The 24,975-nt window shown below is 42.2% G+C and overlaps 1 protein-coding gene across 5 annotated transcripts in view; it reads left to right on the forward strand.

Annotated features, from left to right (window-relative positions):
- The first annotated feature begins 837 nt into the window (after window positions 1-837).
- LOC105027603 (dnaJ homolog subfamily C member 13) overlaps window positions 838-24,975 on the forward strand; it is a 46,017-nt gene continuing 21,879 nt past the window's right edge. For 3 of the 5 annotated variants that reach the window (XR_001197929.3, XM_010899760.5, XM_010899761.5), the window contains exons 1-13: window positions 838-1,026; window positions 4,523-4,603; window positions 12,614-12,689; window positions 12,854-13,003; window positions 21,004-21,045; window positions 22,019-22,219; window positions 22,605-22,811; window positions 22,980-23,075; window positions 23,259-23,350; window positions 23,863-24,029; window positions 24,138-24,217; window positions 24,438-24,607; window positions 24,798-24,830. Coding sequence is in view for 4 of the 5 variants with exons in the window: in XM_010899760.5 (XP_010898062.1) it covers window positions 4,536-4,603; window positions 12,614-12,689; window positions 12,854-13,003; window positions 21,004-21,045; window positions 22,019-22,219; window positions 22,605-22,811; window positions 22,980-23,075; window positions 23,259-23,350; window positions 23,863-24,029; window positions 24,138-24,217; window positions 24,438-24,607; window positions 24,798-24,830 (1,382 nt within the window). In the remaining variant the exon portion in view is untranslated. The remainder of the gene's footprint in view (window positions 1,027-4,522; window positions 4,604-12,613; window positions 12,690-12,853; window positions 13,004-21,003; window positions 21,046-22,018; window positions 22,220-22,604; window positions 22,812-22,979; window positions 23,076-23,258; window positions 23,351-23,862; window positions 24,030-24,137; window positions 24,218-24,437; window positions 24,608-24,797; window positions 24,831-24,975) is intronic. The other 2 variants (XM_010899762.5, XM_010899763.5) reach the window with 1 other exon arrangement.

Genomic DNA, 24,975 nt, shown 5'->3' on the forward strand with positions numbered 1-24,975 from the left:
AAAATGAAGATAGTCTGATTTGGTGTGTCTGGCTGGAAGGACACTGGTACATTGTTGTGTTGTATTGTTTGGAGAACTGCATTTGCACTGGTATAGATCAAGCAAATGTGGAATGTGTGCGCGCAGTTTACGACTGAATTACTTAAGAGAGAAATATCAAGAATTTCTAGATAGTTTGCTCATTTTGTATCTTTGAGTAACACTGTTGGTGTGACTTTGTTCTGGGTTTGATTCATTTGACACATTCTTTATGATATACATACCAGATATATACTTTTAGAATCCATCTACACATCCACAATATTTTTAGATCTTTTTTTTTTTAAGTTAATGGCAGTTTTTTTGGGTAGCCTAATATTTATCCAGAGATACCCATGGAACAGATAGTTCACGTGTTGTTGATGATATTCGTGTGTAACGTGTCTGGGAAAGAAACAAAAGACTTGACTTTTTTTCCTAAGGCATCCAGCTGCAGCAGGGTCAGTCTGTAGGGGGCGCTACAACACTATTGATTAAGGGTATTTCACCCACTAGTGCATGTACACTAATGGTAAACCCGGCAAAATCTCATACATTTTTCACTACATCCAGTCTTAATTTTTTTATTTTAGAATAAAATAAGTATTAAATCATATAATTAAATGATGTCTCAAATTATATCAGATATATAAACGATTTCCCTATCTTGTGTTTTATTCCTTTCGGTATGATAGGGTACTGATACTAAAAAGAACACATGTATACATTTTGCGTACATCCATAGAACTACGGCAAACTACCATCTCTTCCTGTCAAAACAATCAGCTGACACACTCATGACATGACATACAGGTTTCGCGCATGCGCTTTTCGAACTATTGGCTTTCAGGGTGGAATATGGCAGCGTCCTGAGCGAACCCTGATCAAGAGAGCGCAATTGAGCAGATACGGCATCGGATTGGGAAAACATAAACACTACAGGCACGCACATTGGAGGGTGGGGGGTTGAGGGTCGGAACTTAATCGCATCTGATAGCGAACATACAGGTAAATTAATCTGTGACTGACACTCTGTGCAACTCTCTTTTCCACCATGTTTGAGTTCCATAGACAGTGCCCTATTCTATCTCTGTGGTATTTAGCTATATTTGCTAAGTTAGCTACCTAGGAAGCTTGTTAGCTTCCCCTTTGGCGAAAAAGCAACCCATTTGCATTGTATTGATTGTAAATCGATTTGCGAACTTGTCATACCATATTCAAAATGTGCATGAATGACATTACAATTTCCCCTCCGTCTTTACTCGGTCTGGAGACTCTTTCCTCCCCACTTGGCCTGCTCTAGCTACATTTGATTGTGGTACTACTAGCCGCTAACATGCTATCAAAGCCATATACACTGCCGGCTGCCAAATGGGGTGTGATCAAAGTGAGTCGGCAGTTATTTTATCAAATTGCAGAGACCCATCGATGATTACTTTATCTTGCTTTGCATCTGTGAAAACATCTAGATAGCATGCTAACTTCCGTTTGAAAAACTGTCTCAGCATCTAAGCAAGGTGTTAAAACCTTTGTTTTGGTCTTTACCTGTAGATAGCGAGTTTACCTGCTAACTAGCTCCTGTATAATTAAGTTTACTGATCTATGATGTGAACTTGATAGCGGCATCTACATTCCCATAATAGTAATTGCGTTTATTTAAATTTGTGCATCCATTTACATATACCCTTTATATTTGGAAAACATTTACAGGAGTAATGAAGTACCCGGTCTTTTATGTTATTGTCATTTAGCTTTTTATTTATTTTTATTTGCCGTGATTATATTTGCTTGTACCTTAAAGTAGTGTTTACTTGATTGTGGGAAATAATATCTGGCAATGTCATACATGGAAACCAAGAAAAGTTTAGCCAACAAGGCTACTCCATCCACCCATTATTCAATTTAATTGACATTTTTGAAGTAGCGTCACTGATTCCCAACAAGACCTATTGTCCTCTGCTAAGGCTGAAATCCATTTGGCCTAGTCACTGATTGCATAGATCCTTTCGGCATATTCATTGATTATGTAGATCAATTTGGCCTAACAGATTGCATGGTTATGTAAGAGCAGAACATCACAGGAAACATTGTCCTAAAATAATCAGATTCAGCAACATTCCAAGTTGAAAAAACCCCTGTGGAAATGTTGAAGCGTTGGGGATTAAAAAAATACTTTCCTGTTGGACAAATATGATTCAAAGATTTGTTAAATGTTACAGATTTAATTTGTCTGTTGCGGTTAACATTAAACCTTGTGTAATAATTTGGGGGCAGGTTGATGACCGTAAAACCTGAAGTAATGTTACCCAGTGTTCAGTAAGCCTTTGCATTGTCAGCACTCTCTGCTTTTGATACTGTCCCTCACAGGCTATATAATCCCTCTAGTGTGAAGCGTTAGTACAATTCTTTTGCAGCCTAGCTTGGTTTATTATGTATGTTCTGTAACCTCCCATGGCAGGCATGCCAGGTAATAATTCTAAATAAGATTTGGTCCTCAATCAGTTAACCTGGTTAAATGAAGGTGGGAGGGGGAAAAGCTACTGAGCTCTTTTCTTCAGGATTACTTGTTAGCTTAGCTGAGGTCAAGTGCTTTTCTCTGTTGTCTGGCCCAGTCATTGATGGCTTGTAACTCTGCTGGCTATTGATCCACAGGAAGAGCTGGGAAGGGCAATCACATGACCACATCCTGGAGTCTGGCTGTTTTTTTTTTATCGCAGTAATATAATTAAACTGCATGGCCTTCGAGAGCAATGCAGGGCACATGCTCACCTTGCCGCACATTGCAAATGCCCATCCCTATTGTTAATTTTCCCCCGTCTGGGCTGGGTTCAATAAATTACCTCGAAGGGTCATATGAATTGGGAAAAAATGTATGTGTATATATATGTGTACCCAGACTTAAGAGGAAGCTGTCAGATTGGTATTTCGGTATTAGTCAGCTAGCCCCTGTCTGATTCAATGTGAGCTCTGTGTTTGTGGTGAGTCAGATGTGCCCATTATATATGGTTGCCTCCGTGTAGTTCACGGCACAGTTCTCTGCGATTGAGTCTTCCCGTTGAAGAAGGGTTCAGGTCATCTCTTGGGGTCACACTGGACTTTCATAAGGACCTATTTGGCTGCCCCTTTGCTGCAGGCTGACATGGATAGGAAGGAAAATAGCAGTCAGTTATTTCCAGGAGGACCTGGACAGAGTGCTGACACAGGCTCACCCCGTGACAACGACACTGCAGCGGCCAGCACGGAGAGGTTACTACTGCTTTCTGGGCACAATTGACTTGTCTACTATTACTACTACTCCATTCCTTCTCTATTCACTTGTCTGTTTCCTGATTAGCATTAGCTGCTGTTTGTCAAAGACTTCATTTCAGTAGATTAGACTGGAATTGACTAGAAAGACAGTCCGCAGGTCTAGCATACACAAGACAAGCACGGAAAATATGGGAACTTTGCAGTTTGCCGTCTCAGTTATGACAGATTGCCATTGTTCCATGTCTGAAGGAAAGATAGGAGGCAAACTGTGTTTTATAAGTAGCCCCTAAGGTTTTCAGGATGATTAGACTTAGGTAATTTATTTTCTCCCCAAATCTCTCAGCCCTAAACATAAGTGAAAATATCTTAGACTTAACAGAAATGAATTGTCTCAAAAAGTGGATGGTGTAGGCTTCATTGCTTTGTCAAGCGGATGAGGATCAACGCATTCCTTTTGAGGATATGCTGATATGAACGGTTCAGAGGCTACTTTTTTTTTTCTTGCCCTTTTGCGTATTGAGTTTCCGTCCCGTTTTGCTGTGTTGGCACCCTCCCAATGCCTGTAACTGTGACGCCTCACTCTCCATGAAAATGTGCGCACAGAAGCTGTCAACAATGAGGGGGAAAGAATACAATATAAATTGCATGTTAAAGTGGAAGGCGTTGACTGTGCTTCAGATTCTACCTACAGCTCTAGTGTTAGTAGTTCCTGTGACAGCTGTCCCGTCGTTTGCTGTGTGTCTGTTGCGTTGGTTCCAGTTTAATCTGCCATTCCACCGCGTGTGCTCAATGTTTAGCACCATTGGTTGTTAACTATATAATGAGACTCTCCGAGCCAACATAAGGAGGGTCAACAAGGTTTTCTTAGAAAGGTGTAGAATGTGATCTGCCAGCGTGAAGTGTGTACTGGGCACTATGTTTGGACCGTGCGCCAAAGTGTGTTAATGGAATCTCTCCCTCCCATTGACCTCTGCTGTTCATACGGAATTAGAATTTGTCAAGGCCTTAGGCCTAATTCAAAGTTTGCTGCCGTTAGCTTACATGTGTCCCTCTGCTTCCGCTACCCTACTGTTATTTTTTTATTTTATTTCCTGTGGTGTTCGCGATCATGTTTTTACTTGATAGCAGGAAAACCGAGTGGGGTTGTATGCTGTAAAATGTACATACACATCTCTCTCTCTCCATAAAATGATACACCTAGCTCTATCAGTCCTGTCTCCCTGACCTTATTCTCTTGTGTTGACCTGCCTTGTAGGTCTAGCCGGAAGATGAACGTCCTCAAAGACAACAAAGACCTGGCCTGTTTCTACACCACCAAACACTCCTGGAGAGGAAAGTAAGAGACAAACCTTATATTCTACATTGCCTTCCCCTGAAGGACCTCGTGCTGGTAGGATTTCACTGGTTGATTTTGAGTTTTCTCTGTCCTTAGAAGCTGGTCTGCTAGGCTGAGCTAGGTAATTACTCAGGTGCCATGAGTTCTGCGCCAGTCTAATGTACAAGTGATGCACGTTTCATATTCATTTCTGCTCTGTGAATATCATGCTGGCTAGCTGAATATTTTCGGTGTTGGCAACAAGGTAATGCCCAGTATGTTCTTTTCTGGCCTCCTGAATGGTCTTCCATTTCACGCATATCCTTAGTTGAAAGCCTAGCTATTAGGCTGCATCACTAGAGACACTGATGTCAACACCATAGCAAAGGAAAAGTGCTGAAATCCCTGACTTGGCGCTTCCATTGTGTGTGCGTTTCCTTATCTTCAACGAGGGACATGGTGTAAATCACCCGTGTCTTGTCAAATTCTCATGAGCTTGAATGTGTTTCTCAGTCATCTTAATACCTAGAAAGTAAATGATGAAACAGCACTTGTGGTCAATACAGTCACTTCTGTTGAAGGAAAATAAGGTCCCGTTCATCTATAACTACAAAGACATCATGAAAATGGTTTCTGTGTCTTGATACCACAAAGCAGATGCTCAATGTCACTTAACAAAATGTTCCTATTTTTCTGGTGGACCTCAACAGAGGTAACACTTGCGGTACCTTTAGCAAATGGACAGGACATTGCAATACTGACACCTGCTTGCTAAATGGCTTTGCCCCATTAAGGCAGCCATTGTATTAAAGAACATTTGCAGAAGTGGCAGAGAGCCGATTACATACGGCCACAGAGAGGTTTGTAGTCTTCATTTAGCTAATGCCCTTGGGCGTGTACTACAGTAACCAGTGGTGATCTGATGGGTAGTGAACAGTCAGGCCAGTGTTTGACAGGAAGGTCAAGCGAGTGGTTTTGAGCATTATGTAACGTTAACTCCCCTTCACTCCCCCGTTTTTATTCTCTACTGCAATTTTGCTGTTAATCGGGGGAACAAAACAAACAGAATTGCAGGTGACTATGCAGAAGCCACTGTAGCAGAGTGCAAAGCCTGGCTTGTCCTCTGTGAATAAAGTACGCCTGTCAGGGAGCCATCCTTAATTACAGTCAACCTTGATTATTTTCCCTGAAGTTCCATTGAGAGTGGCACTTGTGTTTCGTCTGCCTGGTAGAAGACAAGAAAACAGGTTGAGTTTGGTGAAGAAGATTGCTAAAAGCCTTCATAGTAAAAGTTAATTACAAAATGCATAATTTGAAATGTCTTTTCCTATTGCTTTGCTTGTGTTGTAGTGCTTTTCTATCCTGGGACTTTGTCTTGTCCAGCTCAGCTTTTTTGATGAAATCCTGGGACTGTATTAGATGTGGTCCCTGTACGGCTAACGGGCTGCAATGTTGTGGTACCACAAAGGGCCTCTCAGTCATCGCTGCCTAGACCATGGACAGCCAAGAAACCCATTTTCCACTGCTGCCATAACAGATCTGCTCACAACCAAGCATAAAGGATTCAGTCTAGGCCTGTAACGCATATTAGCGGCTAGTAATACATATTCGTAACTTCACTGTACTGGGGCCTCTTTGCCGGTTTCATGTGTGTATGTGTGTGTGTATATATATATGTATGTATGTATGTATGTATATGTATGTATATATATATATGTGTGTGTGTGTAAATAGCTAGGTAAACCCTGTTAAATGCCTTTTTAATAAATGTGGTCAAGCTGAAGAAAACACATCGGACTATTCAGTTTAAACAAAGGACTTTGTGTACGTCGTAATCATAATTTTTATTGTTGGCACTTTTAAAACTATTGTTTTGAAAGTACCTGAGGAGGAATGTCTAGTTCTGTATAATGCCTTTAATGGTATTGATGAACCTCCAGCTTTTTTTGAATCTCAATTTTGGCAAATTTTTGGCTTTCTAGTATACTACAGAGGCGGTGGGCAGAGTTGTTGATTAAACATATGTTGTTTGTTGAGCGTGTTAATTGCTGCTATTCCTATTTCATTTGCACATGCCAACTTGCACCTTAACCTTAAACCTGCACTTGAACTTGTCCTCATTGCACATTTAGAACTGCCACTATACATGCATTTTCAATTGTTACATACACGTCTACCTCTGGAATCTCATTGTTGCTATCCTTGCATTTCAGTTGCACATGCTACCCTACTCCTTCAATTTGACCCTATTGCAAATTCAGAAAGCCATTGAGAATTGCCCCAACCATTTATCTCACGTACATACATTATATTTAATACTTTTTTCAGTAAATTTGTAAATTTTCCTCTGCACATTTAGAAGTGCCATATGTAATGTATTTGAATTAATTGCACACCTCTACATTCCACTTGTACATACATATTCTTAATACTTGTACATTTTTCTGCACTCCTTTATTTGTTTTCTGGTTAGATGCAAACTGCATTTTGTTGTACTGTACTTGTACTGTTCAATGACAATAAAGTTGAATCTAATTGAATCTTAATAACACCTCGGTTCTGACAATACCGGTGCAAGACAGAAACACAAAGAAAGAAATATCTCATCACAGCATTCAAGCAGCCTTTCACAGCAATGTCTGGTTGCTCTAAAAAATAAATAACAGGATAGTTAGGTGTGTTTTAAAGCTGTGTATTAGCGCTTGTGGCATACTCTATGGGTGAGAATCAAGGGTTTAATAATAATAATAATAATAATAATAATAATAATAATAATAATAATACATTTATAGCACTTTTCTTGGACCCAAAGACACTACATCAGATACAAAACATACAACATCTGAGGAGATTGGAGAATACACAAACGTAAAGAAAAGGACTCTGACATGACCCTGGACGAAGGGAAAGGGCAGGGGCTAGGGGTAGGCTTATTTGAACACATGAGGCTTGAGGCGGTGGATGAAGATGGTAACAGATTCAGAGTCACGGATTGATTGTGGAAGTGAGTTCCAAAGCCTTGGAGCCACCCTAGAGAAAGCCCTGTCTTCAAAGCGCCGTAGCTTGGACCGGGGCATGATGAGGTGACCAGCTGTAGCAGAGGGTAGTGACCAAGAGGGTTGGCAATGGGGAATAAGATCAGAGAGTTAGAGTGGAGCAAGCTGATGAAGGGCTTTACAGGTGAGCAGAATAATTTTATAATAAATTATTCTGAAGGCTTTCAAGACACGTTACGAATGTCTCTCTTGTACTTATTTCAGCAAACAGGTTGTACCCATGCTATATATGAGCAAGCTAAAGCATAAGTTAACAATAGATTGGCTTACTACAGCCCCTCAAAAGTTTTCTTGTATTTCTCGTAAGTATTAATAATTATTTCAATTTAAAAAAATGTAACGTGTTGGTATTCTTCTTATTGTGTTCTCATTAGGCATTGTATGGGTCTATTTGTCCTGGGTTAGTGTTGCATGTTTGGACGAATAAACAAAAAAATTATCTTTGACAGATGACAATGTTTTTTTTTTTTCTTTCATCCCTCTCCCCCCCTAACTGGTCCTTGACAAATAACATCATTTTGTATATCAGAGATCTGTTTGGTTAAAATATCAATTAGTGAAATGCAGCTGCCTATGTAAAATGCAGCTGTTTAAGGTAAAGTGTGTTTAATATTTGGTGGCTGAGTGTTGTGTAAAGAGCTGGTTTGGCCAGTAGGGATTTTAAAGGCCTCGGGTCAGGGTTTCTCTGTATTGGATTGTCAATACCCTGAAGGTTACTCTTAATGTTATGGGGATGAGCCTGGTGAGACCAGTGTTGAAATGGCTCTAGTATAATACTCACCTAGTGGGATGTATTATTATTTAATGAAGCTCTGTGGCGGTGTGGAGGCTAGCTAATACTTAGGCTATTTACAACTGGTAGTTTACCGCTTTGCTTAGCTGCAACGGAAGCCAAAACACAGAGTGAAGGTTCCATTATGAAGTAATGTGATTGACACACTGATTCAATTGTTTTCTTGTTAGTCAATCACATCTCCGACTGCTGACCACATCTCCTGCATAAAAAGAAACTGCTTTGCAAATGGGAGGCTTTTGTTAGGATTTAAACTTACGAATCGTGTTGCTTTAGACATCTCTTGACTTGGCTAGATTTACATTCACATGGGTGTTTCATTTACTTTGTGCAGATGTCAATTTAAATTTACATTTTTAGTTTTGTTTAAAAGGCTACTGGATTTGCCTTGCATTCTGATGTTGACTAAATCATTGTTGTGCACCATAGTTAGGCCTTCATCAAGCCTAATGACTTGGTATTTCAGTTCAGACAGATCCTAGATATTAGAGATGAGCGGTTTGTGTGTGAACAGGGGAGGCAGTTGGATTTCAAGTAGACACAGTTTCTTTTAGGAGAATCTTATCTTTTTTTTTCTATTTAATGTCATCATCCTGAAAGAATTCTCAAATAATTCTGGGCCAAGAGAAACAAATACATGATTCAGTTTTCTGTAAACTGCCATTACAAATAAAATAGAAACTCTCCTGAACTAAACAACATTTTTGGTTTGGTGTTACTTGTGTATAATGATAATTTCACCAATTAAAAAACATTGTCACACAACCCCAATGCTTCCATAGACTTTTAGCTGGCAGTGGATAATGTTGAAAACTGAACCATGGATAACATATTCCTCATGGTCCCTAGCCTCATTTCAGAGTGAGGAACAACAAGCCGTTTCATGAGCCGTTATGCTGAAATCTGAGATGTGGAAAGGAAAGCAAAACTCAAACGTGCACACAGTGAAAGAAGCGATGGCTTTAACAGGCGCACATGAATGAAGAAGTGGTCAGTTAGTTCATTTCTCACAGGATTTCTGCTGTGTCAGTGAGGCTGAGGCCGTACTATGCGCTGCTCTATTACATCCTGGTAACATAATCTACCATAACCACCCCCCAAAATGCCACCCTCCTCTGTCCCCAGCAACAGTGAGGAGTTGTTTCTCATCTGTGTTTGTGTGGTCGTCTGTGTACATCATCTACCAAAGCCTCTCTCAGTGTAGACAGTGGACTTTCCCAGCTGTAGACAATACAAGCCCAGTGCCTAAGTGCTTATCACCGCCTTTGCTTTGCATTAGGCCTCAGTGAAACTCCATAAGCTGTGTGCACCACAACAAGGCAACACACTGTACTTTACCCTCTGTGGCGGCCAGTCCTGTCAGGTGACAGTGATTTCTCCTGGCTAAAGTGTCACTGGAGTTATTTTTAATACGCGTAGTGTGGTTATCTATTGATCAAATGATGTTCGACCTTACTGCTCCACTGTGCTACAGCCATTGGCATTACGCTTTGCCAGCTGCCAAATATTTGACATACTTTTGCTTGATTTGAAATCCCAAACCAACATTTTTAAGAATGTTTTTGTCTTTTACAGTTCAAAAGATGGAGTGAATGCGCATTTCAGCCATCAAATATAAAATGTAAGCAGTCATTCAGCGTGGACGTTGCTTGCCAGCGATGGCCGTAATGTAGCATAGCGGTCAGATCTATCACGCTGGGTTGAATTCGTTTTACTGTTGAAAATGGGTGCAGACCAGCGTTTTCTGGAAAACATTAAAACAGCAAAGAGGGAATAATACAAGACTTCACCTAACACTTCAGCATTATTGAAGTTTTGTTACGGCTAGCCTATTCTTTTAGCTTGTCTTTTGTCACTGCCTATTAAATCACTTGCAGTGACACTCGTATTACATTTGATTGCAGGGCCTTTCTAAGAACGTAAAGCCCTTGTGAAGGGAGTGACTAAATGGTGGCTCGCTCCACAGTTGAATACAATGAAATGTATTTTATGTAGCCCTTTTAACATCCACAGTTGTTATAAAGTGCTTATACAGAAACCCAGAAGAGCAAGCGACAACAAGTAATTGATGCTTGGATCAGCTTAGCCTGCCCTATGCATTACATAAACACTGACCGGTATAGGTTATATGAGGGGGGTAGAGTTTGTCCCGCCGTGTGATCTACCCAGGAAAACCTTGTTAAAGCAACTGTGGTTGAGTATGAAGATGTGCTGCAGAAAGCTTCACGGATCACAATTGGTGACAGTGGCTCGCACAGGTCATGTGGGGAAACTCATAATTAAGGTCTTGCACAAACTTTGCATATGCAGGCCATTAGAATGAAGACAAAAAAACTTGTCAGTTGCCATGTTGTATATGGATATACTGACAGTCACAGCTCAAAGAAAAATGTGCCTGTTTGATTTGGTAAAAATGCACATCTGAGGACATCTTTCACTAGTTCTACTGACTTGTGGAACCCCAAGCCCTGGTCTGCCATGTTGAGCGTGCGTCGCAATTGTTCCCTGTTGAATTGCAGTTTTGCACCTAACGGATTTAGAAACCGTTTTTCAGAATGTTCAGATGGTGCCTTATTTTTATCTATGTTGAACACAAGTGACATGTATGGTAAGAATGCAGGTCTGCTCTCTTTGTGGTGTGACTATCTGCAGTTTTTTGTACTAAACATGGTCTGGTGTGCGTGCGCGTGCGCCGGGCTGGGCTGGGTAAGTGCTTGTGTCTGCTCTAAAAGGCTCCGCTCCCAGAGTCCTGAATAATTAACGATTATTCATCGCATGACGATGCCAGACCCAGCCACTTAGCCACAAGGTCAAAGGCTGCCTCGGAACCGTGCAGAGGAGCTGAGGAGAGCGAGTGAGCAAAGGTGTAGTTGGCTCCGGGTAGGATGAAAGGGAGACTGATTGCATAAGAATGGAGGTGATGGGGTGTAGAGACTCGAGGGCAGAGACTTTACATTTCACCTGGACCATTCATTTCAAAGTCCCGTGTAGAAGGGCCGTTGGACTCCATGTCCATTGGTCAGGACTTCCTTCGAGTCAGAACGTTTTGTGATGAGGACAACGTCGAATGCGAGGTGCTGAAATGTGCGCAGACACACAAAGCCGCCCCCACACATTTCTTTCAGCGTTTAATGAGACAACCCTGTCAAGGCAAACTCTCAAAACACTTGGTAGAGTGTGGCGCTTGCAACGCCAGGGTTCTGGGTTCAAAACCTGCAATGCACAAATGAATGCACACACCACTGTAAGTCGCTCTTGAATGACTTAAATGTAGCAACGTTGCTCCCACAGAATGTAGTCATCCAGGCGTCCAGAACAAGGAAGGTTACACAACAGTCGCCGTAACCCCTTCCTATGTTGGGTCAGTCGTCCCATTCCCTTCATCCGTCAGTCAGGCAGCTTCCACTGAATCTGTTGCCTCACAGAATACCATGACTCACTCAGATGAGTTCCACATTCAGAACCTTTAAGGGCATCCGCAGGAGAGTATGTGGCCTGAAACAATCCCACCCATTCACTTTGTCCAGTTGAATAACCAGGAAGTGCCTTATAGTGGTTAGCCTTAGACCTGATTTCGTCACTGCTTAGTTAAATGAAATGCATGGCAGGGTTCTAGTTTAGGAAGTATGTGTTAGTCTCCTAAAAAAAACCATTTGAAATAACTGGAATTGAAATGGGTCCAAACCTTAATATATATTCACTTGAGATGACAAACTTGTCGACTGGATGTGGAATCACGTGTCTAAGTTACCATTCAAATGTCAGTTTAAGTTCTCGCAAGTTGGTGTATACGTTTATTTTTGTAGTGTAGTACTTCTGTCAGAGGAGTGCTAGGCGTTAGTATGACACCTTTTGTAACACTTTTAGCATTCTGCTCTGCACGGAAAAGTGAGTCAATTAAGGTTTACTGGCTGCTGTCCTAGTTTTGTGTCTGTCATGTCTAGCACCCCCCCCTCTGTCTGAGCATGTCGTTCTGATGTGGACAACAGCAGTCAGCGGTGTAGCCAAACGGAATCTCTTCAAGTGCTCTGACTGAGGTAGCTAAGGCAGGGTGCAGTGGGGTAGCTGAAACAGACCTTCAACAAGCGCACCAATGACCTGTGTTCCAGGTGCTTTTGGGCTTTAACAGATGTTGTGATTTGCTAAGGTACCATCTGACTGTGCTGTCATCTCTGTTTCCAGGTACAAACGAGTCTTCTCCGTTGGCACTCATGGCATTACCACATACAACCCAGCGACACTTGAAGTCACCAACCAGGTCAGTGGGCACATTTAGCTGTAGCCCTTCTTGAAGTCTCTGTTTCAGAATTTCACTGTGACTCATTGAGCGTCACTAGATATTTTCTGCATTCTTCCCGTTGTTTGTACGTCAAGTGAAATGACAATGTCCTGTCTTTCTGTCTACTTTTTGGTGGCCTGCAGTGGCCGTATGGGGACATCTGTGGCATCACCCCGGTGGGCAAGGGCCAGGGCACCGAGTTCAACCTCACATTCCGGAAGGGCAGTGGCAAGAAGTCCGAGACGCTCAAGTTCTCCACAGAGCACCGAACAGAGCTGCTCACAGAGGCACTGGTGAGAGATCAGTCATTAGGCCTTATCATTTATAAGCTTGCAATGCCAGGATGGTGAATTAGATTTTTGTGATCACCCATACATAAATGTATGCACATCTGACTGTCCCTGAAGTCACATTTAAATATGGCTTTTTTGTATGGTGATGTTTTTGCTGAAAGAGCAGCTGGCCATATTGAAATCTTCTTTTCTTACAGAGGCAGATTGTATTCACCCCTTTTGGCTTTTCAACATTTTCTTACAGAGGCTCTCAAAACCTGCAATTTTATTTTAAATTATTTGCAAATGAAGTATAATGTATTTACCCTCTTTGATATGATGCTGAGTGACACCTGAACATGCTGTGGTATCTTCGGAAGTCACATAATTAGGTGAATACAATCCACATGTGAGCAATCAATGTGTTTCACATGATTTCAGGTTAAAAATACCTGTGTCTGGGAGGTCCCACAGTTGGTTGGTACAATTCCTAACCAGAACTACATCACTTAGACCCGTGTTTCTCAACCCTGCCCCTGGACACCCCCTTGCCCTGCATGTTTTAGATCTCTCCCTGCCTTAACATACCTGATGTGGCCCATGAAGGACTTGACAATGAGCTGATCATTTGAATCAGGTGTGACAGAGCAGGGAGAGATCTAAAACATGCAGGGCGGGGGGGCGTCCAGGAGCAGGGTTGAGAAACATTCAAAGCTAAGGTTCTTGAAAAGCAGCAATAGCATATAAGAATGTTTCCAAGATATAGAATTTCTCCCGAAACACAGTAAGTTGTTTATTAAGATCTGGAGAGAATATGGCATAACTGTGAATCTCAAAAAACATGGTGTCTCTGAGGGAAGGGCACCGCTAGTTAGAGCAGCCACCAAGAGGCCTATGGCAACGCTGCGGATGACTGTCTCCCAGTCATCCACGGCTGAGCTGGGAGACAATACATACTGCTACAATAGTCGGGTGCTTCACAAAAGTGGCCTTTATGGGACAGTGGCAAAAGGAAATCAACTCGCATCAAATCTCAATTTGCAAGAAGACATTCTCAGACCAAGTGGAAGATGGTTCCATAGTCTGATGAGGTTGAATATAGAGGGCAAAATGGATGCAGCAATGTACCGAGATATCCTGGAAGAAAACCTGCCGAAGTCTGCCAGAGACCTGGGACTTGGGAAAAGAATCATCATGCATACGATTAAATTTGATCTTAAAATGATTGTACGCTAATTTCACCGACAGAGTTGGTATTCATCAATATTATCTTTGTCGTATCCTTACGATCAAACTCACATCTGGTCAGAGACCGTGTAAACCAACGTCAAAAAATAAGCTTCATTAGTGATAAGACCATCATTATCACGAAAAACAACAATCATAACTGACTCAGTAACAACAACTACAATCATTATTATAATAATAAGTATTATAAACTAAGATGAGGAATATAACACATACAAACATACCATAATATTATATATTGTATCACTACCATAGGCTTTTATTGTATTATTTATTTCACTTTATTCTGCATTTTCTCTGCATATTTCTGTTGTTCATGCGCTATAAACTTGCTTTGCCTTGCTTTTCCTAAGACACTTAGGCCATATCGACATACTTGAAGATCATAATGGTCGATATAATTTTGGTGGCTGGCGTCTTGATTAGCTAACAGGTCTTAAATTGACTAGTGAGAGGATAAATAAACCTGTGGTTCTGGGTCGAGCCGCTTGCTCTTTTAAAGGACTTTGGCTCTGAGCTGAGATGCGAAAGTGTTCCGTAGCTGTGCTGATTTTGTCATGGAGAATGACGAATGATTAATTAGCCGTTTCAGGCTATAATTTGTCAGTTGCTGATCGCCACCCTTTCATAAATTACGGGTGTCATATGTAAATAAGGACTGGTGCAGTGCGTTCTCGCATCCAAGGCTTTATCCGATGAATCAATCTGCCATGACATCTACGCTCATTTCGACCAGGTGCGACAGTTTCGTGAATCACAGAGATGATCGTAAATTTCTTCCAACGTTCGAATCTGAGATCTTTTCTGAGAAGGTTTCATGAATGAGGGCCAGTGGCCCCAAACATACAGTACCAGCGATTGTTTGGACACATCTTCTCTTTCAAAAAACTATTTTCCACATTGTATAATAATAGTCAAAACTATGTAATGATACATGAAACCATGTAGTTACCAAAAAAAGTGTACATTTACAGTACCCACCATTTTATGATTCTTTGAAGTAACCTCCCTTTGCCTGCATTACACACTCTTTGCATTCTCTCAACCCGCACCATGAGGTAGTCATCTGGAATTCTTTCCCAACAGTCTTGAGTAAATGGTCACATGCTGAGCACATGTTGTGAATGCTCTGTGAATGTGTTAGTGAGCCACTGTATGTGCACTATGCTAACGGCTTGGACCACTGGATTTGCGTAGGCCACGTAGGACATTTTTATAGGGCTTATGTAGGATTGGTACATCCAGGGGAGAGGCTGACACTCGTATTTGTCTTATTGGCTGTATAAGCCGTTAACGGTCCTGACAGTTACATACTTTATGCATTAGTAGCTCTGTCTTATTGGCTGTACAAGCCGTTCACAGACTTCATGCGTTAGTACCTCAGTTCTTACTGGCTGTACAAGCCGTTCAGACTTCATGCCTTAGTACATCAGGTCTTACTGGCTGTATAAGCCGTTCAGAGCCTATGCATTAGTAGCTCAAGTCTTATTAGCTGTATAAGCTATTCGCAGACTTATTGCAAAATTACAATATGTCATTATTTTATCCACATCATATACTTGCACCCTCAGCCATTATTTTTTGCATGAGAATCCTTACAGTACATTCGCAGCTGTTTCCACAACCAGACATATGGACGCATCTAAATAGCAGTTCAAGGGAAAATGTCTGCAAAAATGCCCTCTGTATAATAATATAGCAAAAAATTCTAGAGCAAACAATTTACCTGTCCGTCGATGAAGAATTGCTTCTCGCAAACCTCACCAAAAGCAAAATGTGTTGATGTCATGAAATGGGTTTTCTGAAGATGTGTAATAGGTTTTCTTCCTAGTTAGTCTGATATATCCCATAGGACCCCATGGTTGTGTTTTATACTGTGTTGGTGTGTGTGTCTGTATATATACACAAATAAAAGTAAAGCCCGCTGATGGCACAATTGGGCAGCGTCGTCCAGGTTTGGACAGGTCAGTAATCGAATACGGTGGCCTTGTCTCTTTGCGCTGTAGCAAGTCCTTGTGGGGACTTCTGTTCTGGGACTTCTTTGCCAGTTGAATGCCGGAAAAATGTGTTTCCTCTGGCAACATAGAACGGCATCTTGAATCCACTGTCCTGAGTCCAAAGGGAGTTGCTGCGACAAAGCAGTACCTTAATCACATACTAGAAGTGATGAAATTGTCAAGAAAACCAAAAAAATCTTTGTTTATACCCATGCGGGGGGGTTTACACACGATAGCCATCATGACTGACTGCATGATCGTGGTTACCATAGTAACGACAATGCTTTAGTGAAGCTAGGTTTGGTATGTCGTCTAAAACATACTTTATTTGTTGCATGTTTTTGTTGAATAAAAATGAATTCCAAGTAAATAGTATGTTTTTTTCTGTGTGTTCATTTAAAATAATGTAGTTTTGCCATTCAATTAACAGCATAAGTTGTGCATGTGCGAAGCTAGCCAGTCAAACCGTTATAAACGCCGGTATATAACACTCTCCTCCTTTTGCATCCAAACACCCACCTGATAAGCCCACTTTGGAACTAACGTTCCTCCATGCTGCATTTTTTTTTGGTTTAGGTCCCTCTAGGCCTGCGCGATGCAAAGTTCAATTGTATAATTCTGAGAAATCCGAAACGGCAATGATAAAAAAAAAAAAAAAGACTAAATTTTTTGGCTTGTATATCGGTTTTGTCAGTGAATATGTGTTTCATTGGTTGACAATATGAACATTGTTCATTGATCCCCATGGGCGCCGGCTGCTCAAGAGTTCAACAAATTTAAACTTCTGGTGCCTCGACCCACAAGGAAGCGTGCACAGAAAGCCCATACGATATATCTGCAGACTGCAAGTCGGGGGCGTTACTTATTATGGGGGTTCCTGAATATTAAGTTACACCCACTGAATATTAAGTTACGCCCACTGATGTTTGCCATTGGTTAGTTTAAATGGGGTCCCTGAATATTAAGTTACTCCTACTGCTGTTCGCCATTGGTCAGTTTGGGGACATCCTGGTTTGACACACATTTCGACACTAGGTGTCATGTATGGGTATGATGTCGTTACGTTGAGTGTGCTAATGGGGGAAGAAGAGTTAATGTTACAACTTTATCTCAATAGTCCATGTGATTTCATTCAATATCTTTTGTCAAGATACAACACTAGGTTCAAGCGGTTCAAGCATTGATATAAACTGAACTGAATTTTCTATAACCTGTTGCAGAAAGGTAGCAAGTTTCAATTTGCATCATTGTAGAGGTCAGGTCAGAAATATGAATTTTTACGGGTGTGCCTGGAACAAGCAAATTTTTTATTCTAGAATAATGACGTGGTTATGGACTTAAAACATTGTTGGGAGGAATATAAGTGTTAAATGTCTTGGAATTGATTATCTGAGGTCTAATTTAACCCTTATCCTAAAAGTTGATTCCATAACATAAATTACAAGTAGATCAGGTCCAAAAGAGCACAACAGACATTATTGAATGTCAATTAATATAGTCCAAAAGCTTCAAGTTAATGGCATAACCTTAAAATACAAAATGTAATGTTATGCCAGTTAGACAATTAAACATTTAATCACCTGATCAAATATTCAAAACATTACATTCCAACACCGACAAAATTAAACTCTTTCTTTATGTACTGTGTATTTAGCTTTACCCAGGTTTTGTAGGCATGGGTTTCATCCTATCATGTTTTATGGCCAGGTGAACACTTCCAAAAACTGTCCAATTTACTCTTGTTTCTTGTCTCTTTGTCTTGTCAAACTATATTGTGTTTTCTGGATCTTTTCATTTTTGTTGTGTGTAAACCAGCATTAGCTGATGGTTTAAAGAAAGCGAATAGGTATCCTCATCAACAAAAATAATTAACAAAGAAGCAAAATTATCACTAAGTCTTTTGTCTATTTAATCCATGAATGTTTCAGTGTCTTCAAAAAACATGAATGGGGGGAGAGCTTCTTGTTCTTCCTTTAGAGTTCAGGTGTCTCTGAGCATCTGCACAGCACCCTGTATTTCTTCATCATTCAGGGGTGAGGACTTGTACCCGGTCTCAGAAGAGGCCCATGTTGGCATTTACCCAGGCAACAGCATTCCCCAGGTCAACAACGCATCTTGGCAACTGAAATGAAAGATCACAACAATCTTATAGAAGTAGAGTTGTACAAAGTAAAAGTACTCAACTGGTTCGGCTTTGTTCACCACTTTAGGGAAGTATCTAATTAAGATATAAGTAACCAGGTAAAGGGAGTTAAAAAATAACCAGTGATCACTAAAATAAAAAGGAAGAGTTTAAATGATCAGTTAAGGTAATTGGTTAGTTATGAACTCTGTTTGGGTAATTTAGCTCATCCTTAGCAACTTTCCAAAACTGGTGAACACAGCCAAATACTTTTACACCACTGCATAAAAGATGGCCATGATATATGTTTTTTTTACATTTCTAAATAATGACAACATAGTTTTATATGAAGCTAAAAAATAAATGGATCTTGGATATTAAGGAACCCCCATATTAATTTATGCTCCCGACATGCGGTCTGCAGATATACCCTCCTCCAGAAAGCGGCACCGCTCACAGGATCACCACACCCTGCGCCGCTTATAAAACAGCTTGCATTTTGCTGCCCACCACCCTACTTCAATTGAAAGTCTATGAAACCTTCACCACAATTGTGGCCCAAGTGTAGGTTCCTTAAGTCCATGAAAGGCAAACATGTTTGTATGTTAAATGCCATAACCAGTATTTGTTCACCTGGCAGTTATGATGCAGCTGTCCATGACAAATGTTAAGTATACTGCCGCGGTACATGACAAATGTTAATTAAGTATACTGCCGCGGTACATGACAAATGTTAATTAAGTATACTGCCGTGGTACATGACAAATGTTAATTAAGTATACTGCCGCGGTACATGACATGTTAATTAAGTATACTGCCGTGGTACATGACAAATGGTAATTAAGTATACTGCCGCGGTACATTACAAATGGTAATTAAGTATACTGCCGCGGTACATGACAAATGTTAAGTATACTGCCGCGGTACATGACAAATGTTAAGTATACTGCCGCGGTACATGACAAATGTTAAGTATACTGCCGCGGTACATGACAAATGTTAAGTATACTGCCGCTGTCCATGACAAATGTTAAGTATACTGCAGCTGTCCATGACAAATGTTAATTAAGTATACTGCCGCGGTACATGACAAATGTTAATTAAGTATACTGCCGTGGTACATGACAAATGGTAATTAAGTATACTGCCGCGGTACATGACAAATGGTAATTAAGTATACTGCCGCGGTACATGACAAATGTTAAGTATACTGCCGCGGTACATGACAAATGTTAAGTATACTGCCGCGGTACATGACAAATGTTAAGTATACTGCCGCTGTCCATGACAAATGTTAAGTATACTGCCGCTGTCCATGACAAATGTTAAGTATACTGCAGCTGTCCATGACAAATGTTAATTAAGTATACTGCCACGGTACATGACAAATGTTAATTAAGTATACTGCTGTGGTACATGACAAATGGTAATTAAGTATACTGCCGCGGTACATGACAAATGTTAAGTATACTGCCGCGGTACATGACAAATGCTAAGTATACTGCCGCGGTACATGACAAATGTTAAGTATACTGCCGCGGTACATGACAAATGTTAAGTATACTGCCGCGGTACATGACAAATGTTAAGTATACTGCCGCGGTACATGACAAATGTTAAGTATACTGCCGCTGTCCATGACAAATGTTAAGTATACTGCCGCTGTCCATGACAAATGTTAAGTATACTGCAGCTGTCCATGACAAATGTTAATTAAGTATACTGCCACGGTACATGACAAATGTTAATTAAGTATACTGCTGTGGTACATGACAAATGGTAATTAAATATACTGCCGCGGTACATGACAAATGTTAAGTATACTGCCGCGGTACATGACAAATGCTAAGTATACTGCCGCGGTACATGACAAATGTTAAGTATACTGCCGCGGTACATGACAAATGTTAAGTATACTGCCGCGGTACATGACAAATGTTAAGTATACTGCCGCGGTACATGACAAATGTTAAGTATACTGCCGCGGTACATGACAAATGTTAAGTATACTGCCGCTGTCCATGACAAATGTTAAGTATACTGCCGCTGTCCATGACAAATGTTAAGTATACTGCAGCTGTCCATGACAAATGTTAATTAAGTATACTGCCGCGGTACATGACAAATGTTAATTAAGTATACTGCCGTGGTACATGACAAATGGTAATTAAGTATACTGCCGCGGTACATGACAAATGTTAAGTATACTGCCGCGGTACATGACAAATGTTAAGTATACTGCTGCTGTCCATGACAAATGTTAAGTATACTGCCGCTGTCCATGACAAATGTTAAGTATACTGCCGCTGTCCATGACAAATGTTAATTAAGTATACTGCCACGGTACATGACAAATGTTAATTAAGTATACTGCCACGGTACATGACAAATGTTAATTAAGTATACTGCCACGGTACATGACAAATGTTAATTAAGTATACTGCCACGGTACATGACAAATGTTAATTAAGTATACTGCCACGGTACATGACAAATGTTAATTAAGTATACTGCCACGGTACATGACAAATGGTAATTAAGTATACTGCCACAGTACATGTGTGTTGGAGGCACCTGTTAAGATTGCTGGTCCACCCTAGGCCACACACAACCCAAATGTTTGATCTGCCCTCTTTTTTTTCCTCTCTCTGCAGAGATTCAGAACAGACTTCTCTGAGGGGAAAATCACTGGCAGGGTGAGTATTCACTGATGTAGTGAAGAGAATAGAGGAAAGAGCAAGCAAATGAAAGGCTGTAAATGAAGGGCCCATTATCCACAAGTAGACTACGGAAGACAGCAGAATTGTATGAATGCTGACATGAATACATATAAGGAGGGAGAAAGTTCACCAGTAAACAAACAATGCACACACCCAAGGGGTATGTTGCTGAGGAGGTGTAGCGGGAGGACAGAGAGGAGCAGCCTATAGTTGTTGCTGAGTGGATTTTATTAGAATCTGTGTTCTCGCTCTCTCTTTTCCGTTGCCTCTCTTTGTGTCTATTCTTCTTTCTGTCACCTAGTAAACTCAGACAGGAGCGCTGAGGGTTTTTATTGTGTTTCCTAATTCATCCCCAATTGCGCCCTATAACCTCTAGAGTATTGCGCTTTTGGAGGCACGCTCAAGGCACTCTCGTCGAACTGAGTTGCGCAATACAAGGAATCGGGTGCTATTTGAGCAGGAGGTTCTTGTATGCCTCCTCCTCCTTGGGTGTGAGATAGAGAAACCAGAATTTAACAGCAGGCAGCGCCGATGAATAAAACGTTCTTTTAGACTCATCAAGAAGACACCCTGTTCCCTGTGAAGTGCCCTTTTGGCCAGAGCCATGTGGGTGTGTTTAGTCATTCACAACTGGGAATAGGTTGCCATTGTGTTTATGAAAGAGCTGCCAGCCATGATATCAGATATGACAACAAGGTGTTCTTATCTCAGAAAACACTGGTTTACTACAGGGATGAGCTGGCCTTGTCATGACCTCCGTTTTAATGTCCGTTAACTTAGCATTATCGCGCTAAGCTCCGGTCTGGGGTTCGGGCTACTGGACGAAGAGCTCGCTGACGTCGAGCCTTCCGCCAGCCAAGCCTGATGCCCCGCTCCAGACCTTTAATCATGCCGAAACGCCACGGGTCGCTCCCGTCTGCTCCGGTGACCCCTGTTACCCTCCCCTCAGCGCTACAACTGCTACAAGCACCACTGGAGCGACACACGGAAGTTGGTGGGCATGGAGGTGACCCCGGGGGGCATCGACCAGATCGACCCCCAGACCAACCGGGTGGTGTGCTCCTATGACTACCGCTCAGTCGAGGGATTCGCCGAGGTCAGCGATTACCAGGGGGGCTTCTGCATCCTCTATGGAGGCTTCAATCGCCTGGTAGGTACCTGGGGGGAGGATGGTGTGTTGTCTGGAGTCTGTACATACCGTGTGAGTGTGTGTCGATTTGAGTCTACAGATTCTACTATACCTGTTGGGAACTTTCTGATAATTTAGCCGGTTTGCAAAAAGACAAGGACTTTGGGGAGTTCAGAATATTAAGTTTAGGTTCTTTTGGTTAAGGTTAGGGGATAAAATGCATACCGTTTGAAATGGGAATCAAATAATTCTCTGGTAATTGCCTGTGTGCAGATGTTTCTTCATACCCATGGTTTTGGGTTTTTATTGAGTTCTGTCCCCCAACCCCCTCACTCTGTTCCTCTCTCTTCACCTCCTCATACCTGTTTCTTTACCCCAACTCCCCAATCCCTCTTTATCTCCCCAGCACCTGTTTGCGTCGGAGCACCGAGACGAGATTATCAAAAGTGCCATCGAGCACGCGGGCAACTTCATCGGAATCATGCTGCGGCTGCGCAAGGACCCGCTGGCCTTTGAGGACTTTGTGACCGGCCGACTTGGGAAGTACGCCTCGGACGAGTGCATCACATCCCTGGCGGAGTTTGTGGTGCAGAAGATCTCCCCGCGCCACTCGGTCAGATTCCACTAACTACCATCACCGCTTGTCCTTTCCTTTCTTTTAGAAGAAAAAAACATTGTTGCCTTTAATGAGCTGCGATGTTGACTTTTTTAAGTACACAGACATCTATTCAGTTGGCTATTATGGAAGCTTAACGTTTCCCACGTTGTCTGTCCCTGACAGGAACCCGTAAAAAGGATCCTGTGCCTGACTGAGACATGTCTGGTTGAGAGAGACCCGGCCTCTTACAACATAGCCACCATCAAGCCCTTTGAAGAGGTGGGCAGCTGCTACAACTACCAAGATACTGGGGCTGATCTGTTCTTTTCATTGTATTTCTATGGCCTGAGAGCGTTGTTGTTGTTTTCGTTTTCTTTTTTTTCTTAAGTGAATTTGTTTTGTGAATTCGACTGAAATGCCATTGTCTTCATTTTATATTGAGAAAACGTTTTACGTCTGCAGGTGTTTGCGCTTATCTGTGATGCGGAAAACCCCCAGGTGTTCACCATAGAGTTCATCCGAGGCCAGATCAGGAAATACTGTTCCACAGACAGGTATGGCACTACGTAGCCCTAGAGTGGCACATTTGCCTCCTCTGTTTCTGTGATGTTATTCCAACACAAGATTACTTGCTAAACCTGTTTCTATTCACACACTGCTCGACTTCATAGACGGGTCAGTTGTTTAGTGACAAAACTGATGTGTGAGCATAACACAGGGCAAAATTGACAGGTTTTACTTGATTTGTTTACAATACGTTAACTCAACATAGTTTATGAAAAGGGAATTTGCTCTTGTTGTGGGTTAGTTAGCTCGCACATTTCTGTGCCATATTAAGTAACATAAACTTGAAACTCTAGTCAGCTGTAAACAAGATGTGGTACCAACAGCCATATTAAAACTAAACCATCTAAACCACGTACAATAAGACAGTACCGCCTTCTGCCTCATCGACGTGTCCACATCATTCTAGATGTTGTCAGTTTGCGAGTGTGTTCATTCATAAATAATGTTATATTTACCCAGCATGGCTGTTTCGTTGCGTATTGTCTGTGTGAATGTGTAGGGACTCCCTGATGGCCAGCCTGCTGGATGGGGTGCGGGCGTCCGGTAACAGGGATGTGTGTGTGAAGATGGCCCCCACCCAACGGGGCCAGCGCTGGGGCCTCTTGAGCATGCCAGTGGATGAGGAAGTGGAGAGCCTGCACCTCAAATTCCTGGCTGCGCCTCCAAGTGAGTAGTACTTCTTCCTATTGAAATAAACAGGGTCTGAAACCACAAGGCACTAAGTAAACCGCGTCCGATTGGCAACATGCATTTCTTTCCCCCCGTCTCTCACAGATGGAAACTTTGCCGACGCCGTGTTCAGATTCAACGCCAACGTGTCCTACAGCGGCGTCCTGCACGCCGTCACCCAAGATGTAAGTGTGTTCAAGCTAACTTCATCTGATGGTCTCCGTCCGCAGTATCCAAATAGCATTTTCTAGATTCACCGCGCCCCCTCTTTCTTCAAATCCGTCGGATGTCCAAGGTCTCTCCACTCCAACCGTCTCGCCCGATGGGCTTTTAGAAGGAGGAACGCCATGCAGTCCAACCTGAACGCTCCTCTAACCCCCCACACCCCACCCTGCCTTTCCCCAGGGCCTGTTTTCGGAGAACAAGGAGAAACTGATAAGCAACGCCATCTTGGCCCTGCTGTCCCAGGAGTGTGAGCTGCCGGGTCCCAACGCCGAGCTGGAGAGCCACTTCCAGGCCATCCGTCGCCTCGTCGCCTCCAAGGCTGGCTTTCAGGCCTTCACGCAGCTTCCCAGGTGACGCCGCTCCCTTCAACTCAAAGCTCTATCGGACCGCTTTTCACCTATCCCTGTTCCACTACCATCTGCCTTTCCTTCCTGTCCGCACCCCCGCCCCCTCACCTCCCGTCTCTCCTGCTTTTTGCGGTTTTGTGCGGTACTGTTGTGGGAAGGCGTGCCGGTAACACCCGTACTCTGTCGTTCCAAGGTCTGGTCAGGGGTCTGGACTCACAGATGGAACGTAAATATGAATATTCACGCATCTCAGTCCGCCTCCCGGATGTCCGTGTCAGTGTGTCTCTGTCCGTCTCCCGGATGTCCGTGTCAGTGTGTCTCTGTCCGTCTCCCGGATGTCCGTGTCAGTGTGTCTCTGTCCGTCTGCCGTC

Source organism: Esox lucius, chromosome 21, assembly GCF_011004845.1.
Source record: "Esox lucius isolate fEsoLuc1 chromosome 21, fEsoLuc1.pri, whole genome shotgun sequence".
In the NCBI taxonomy this organism is placed as follows: domain Eukaryota; kingdom Metazoa; phylum Chordata; class Actinopteri; order Esociformes; family Esocidae; genus Esox; species Esox lucius.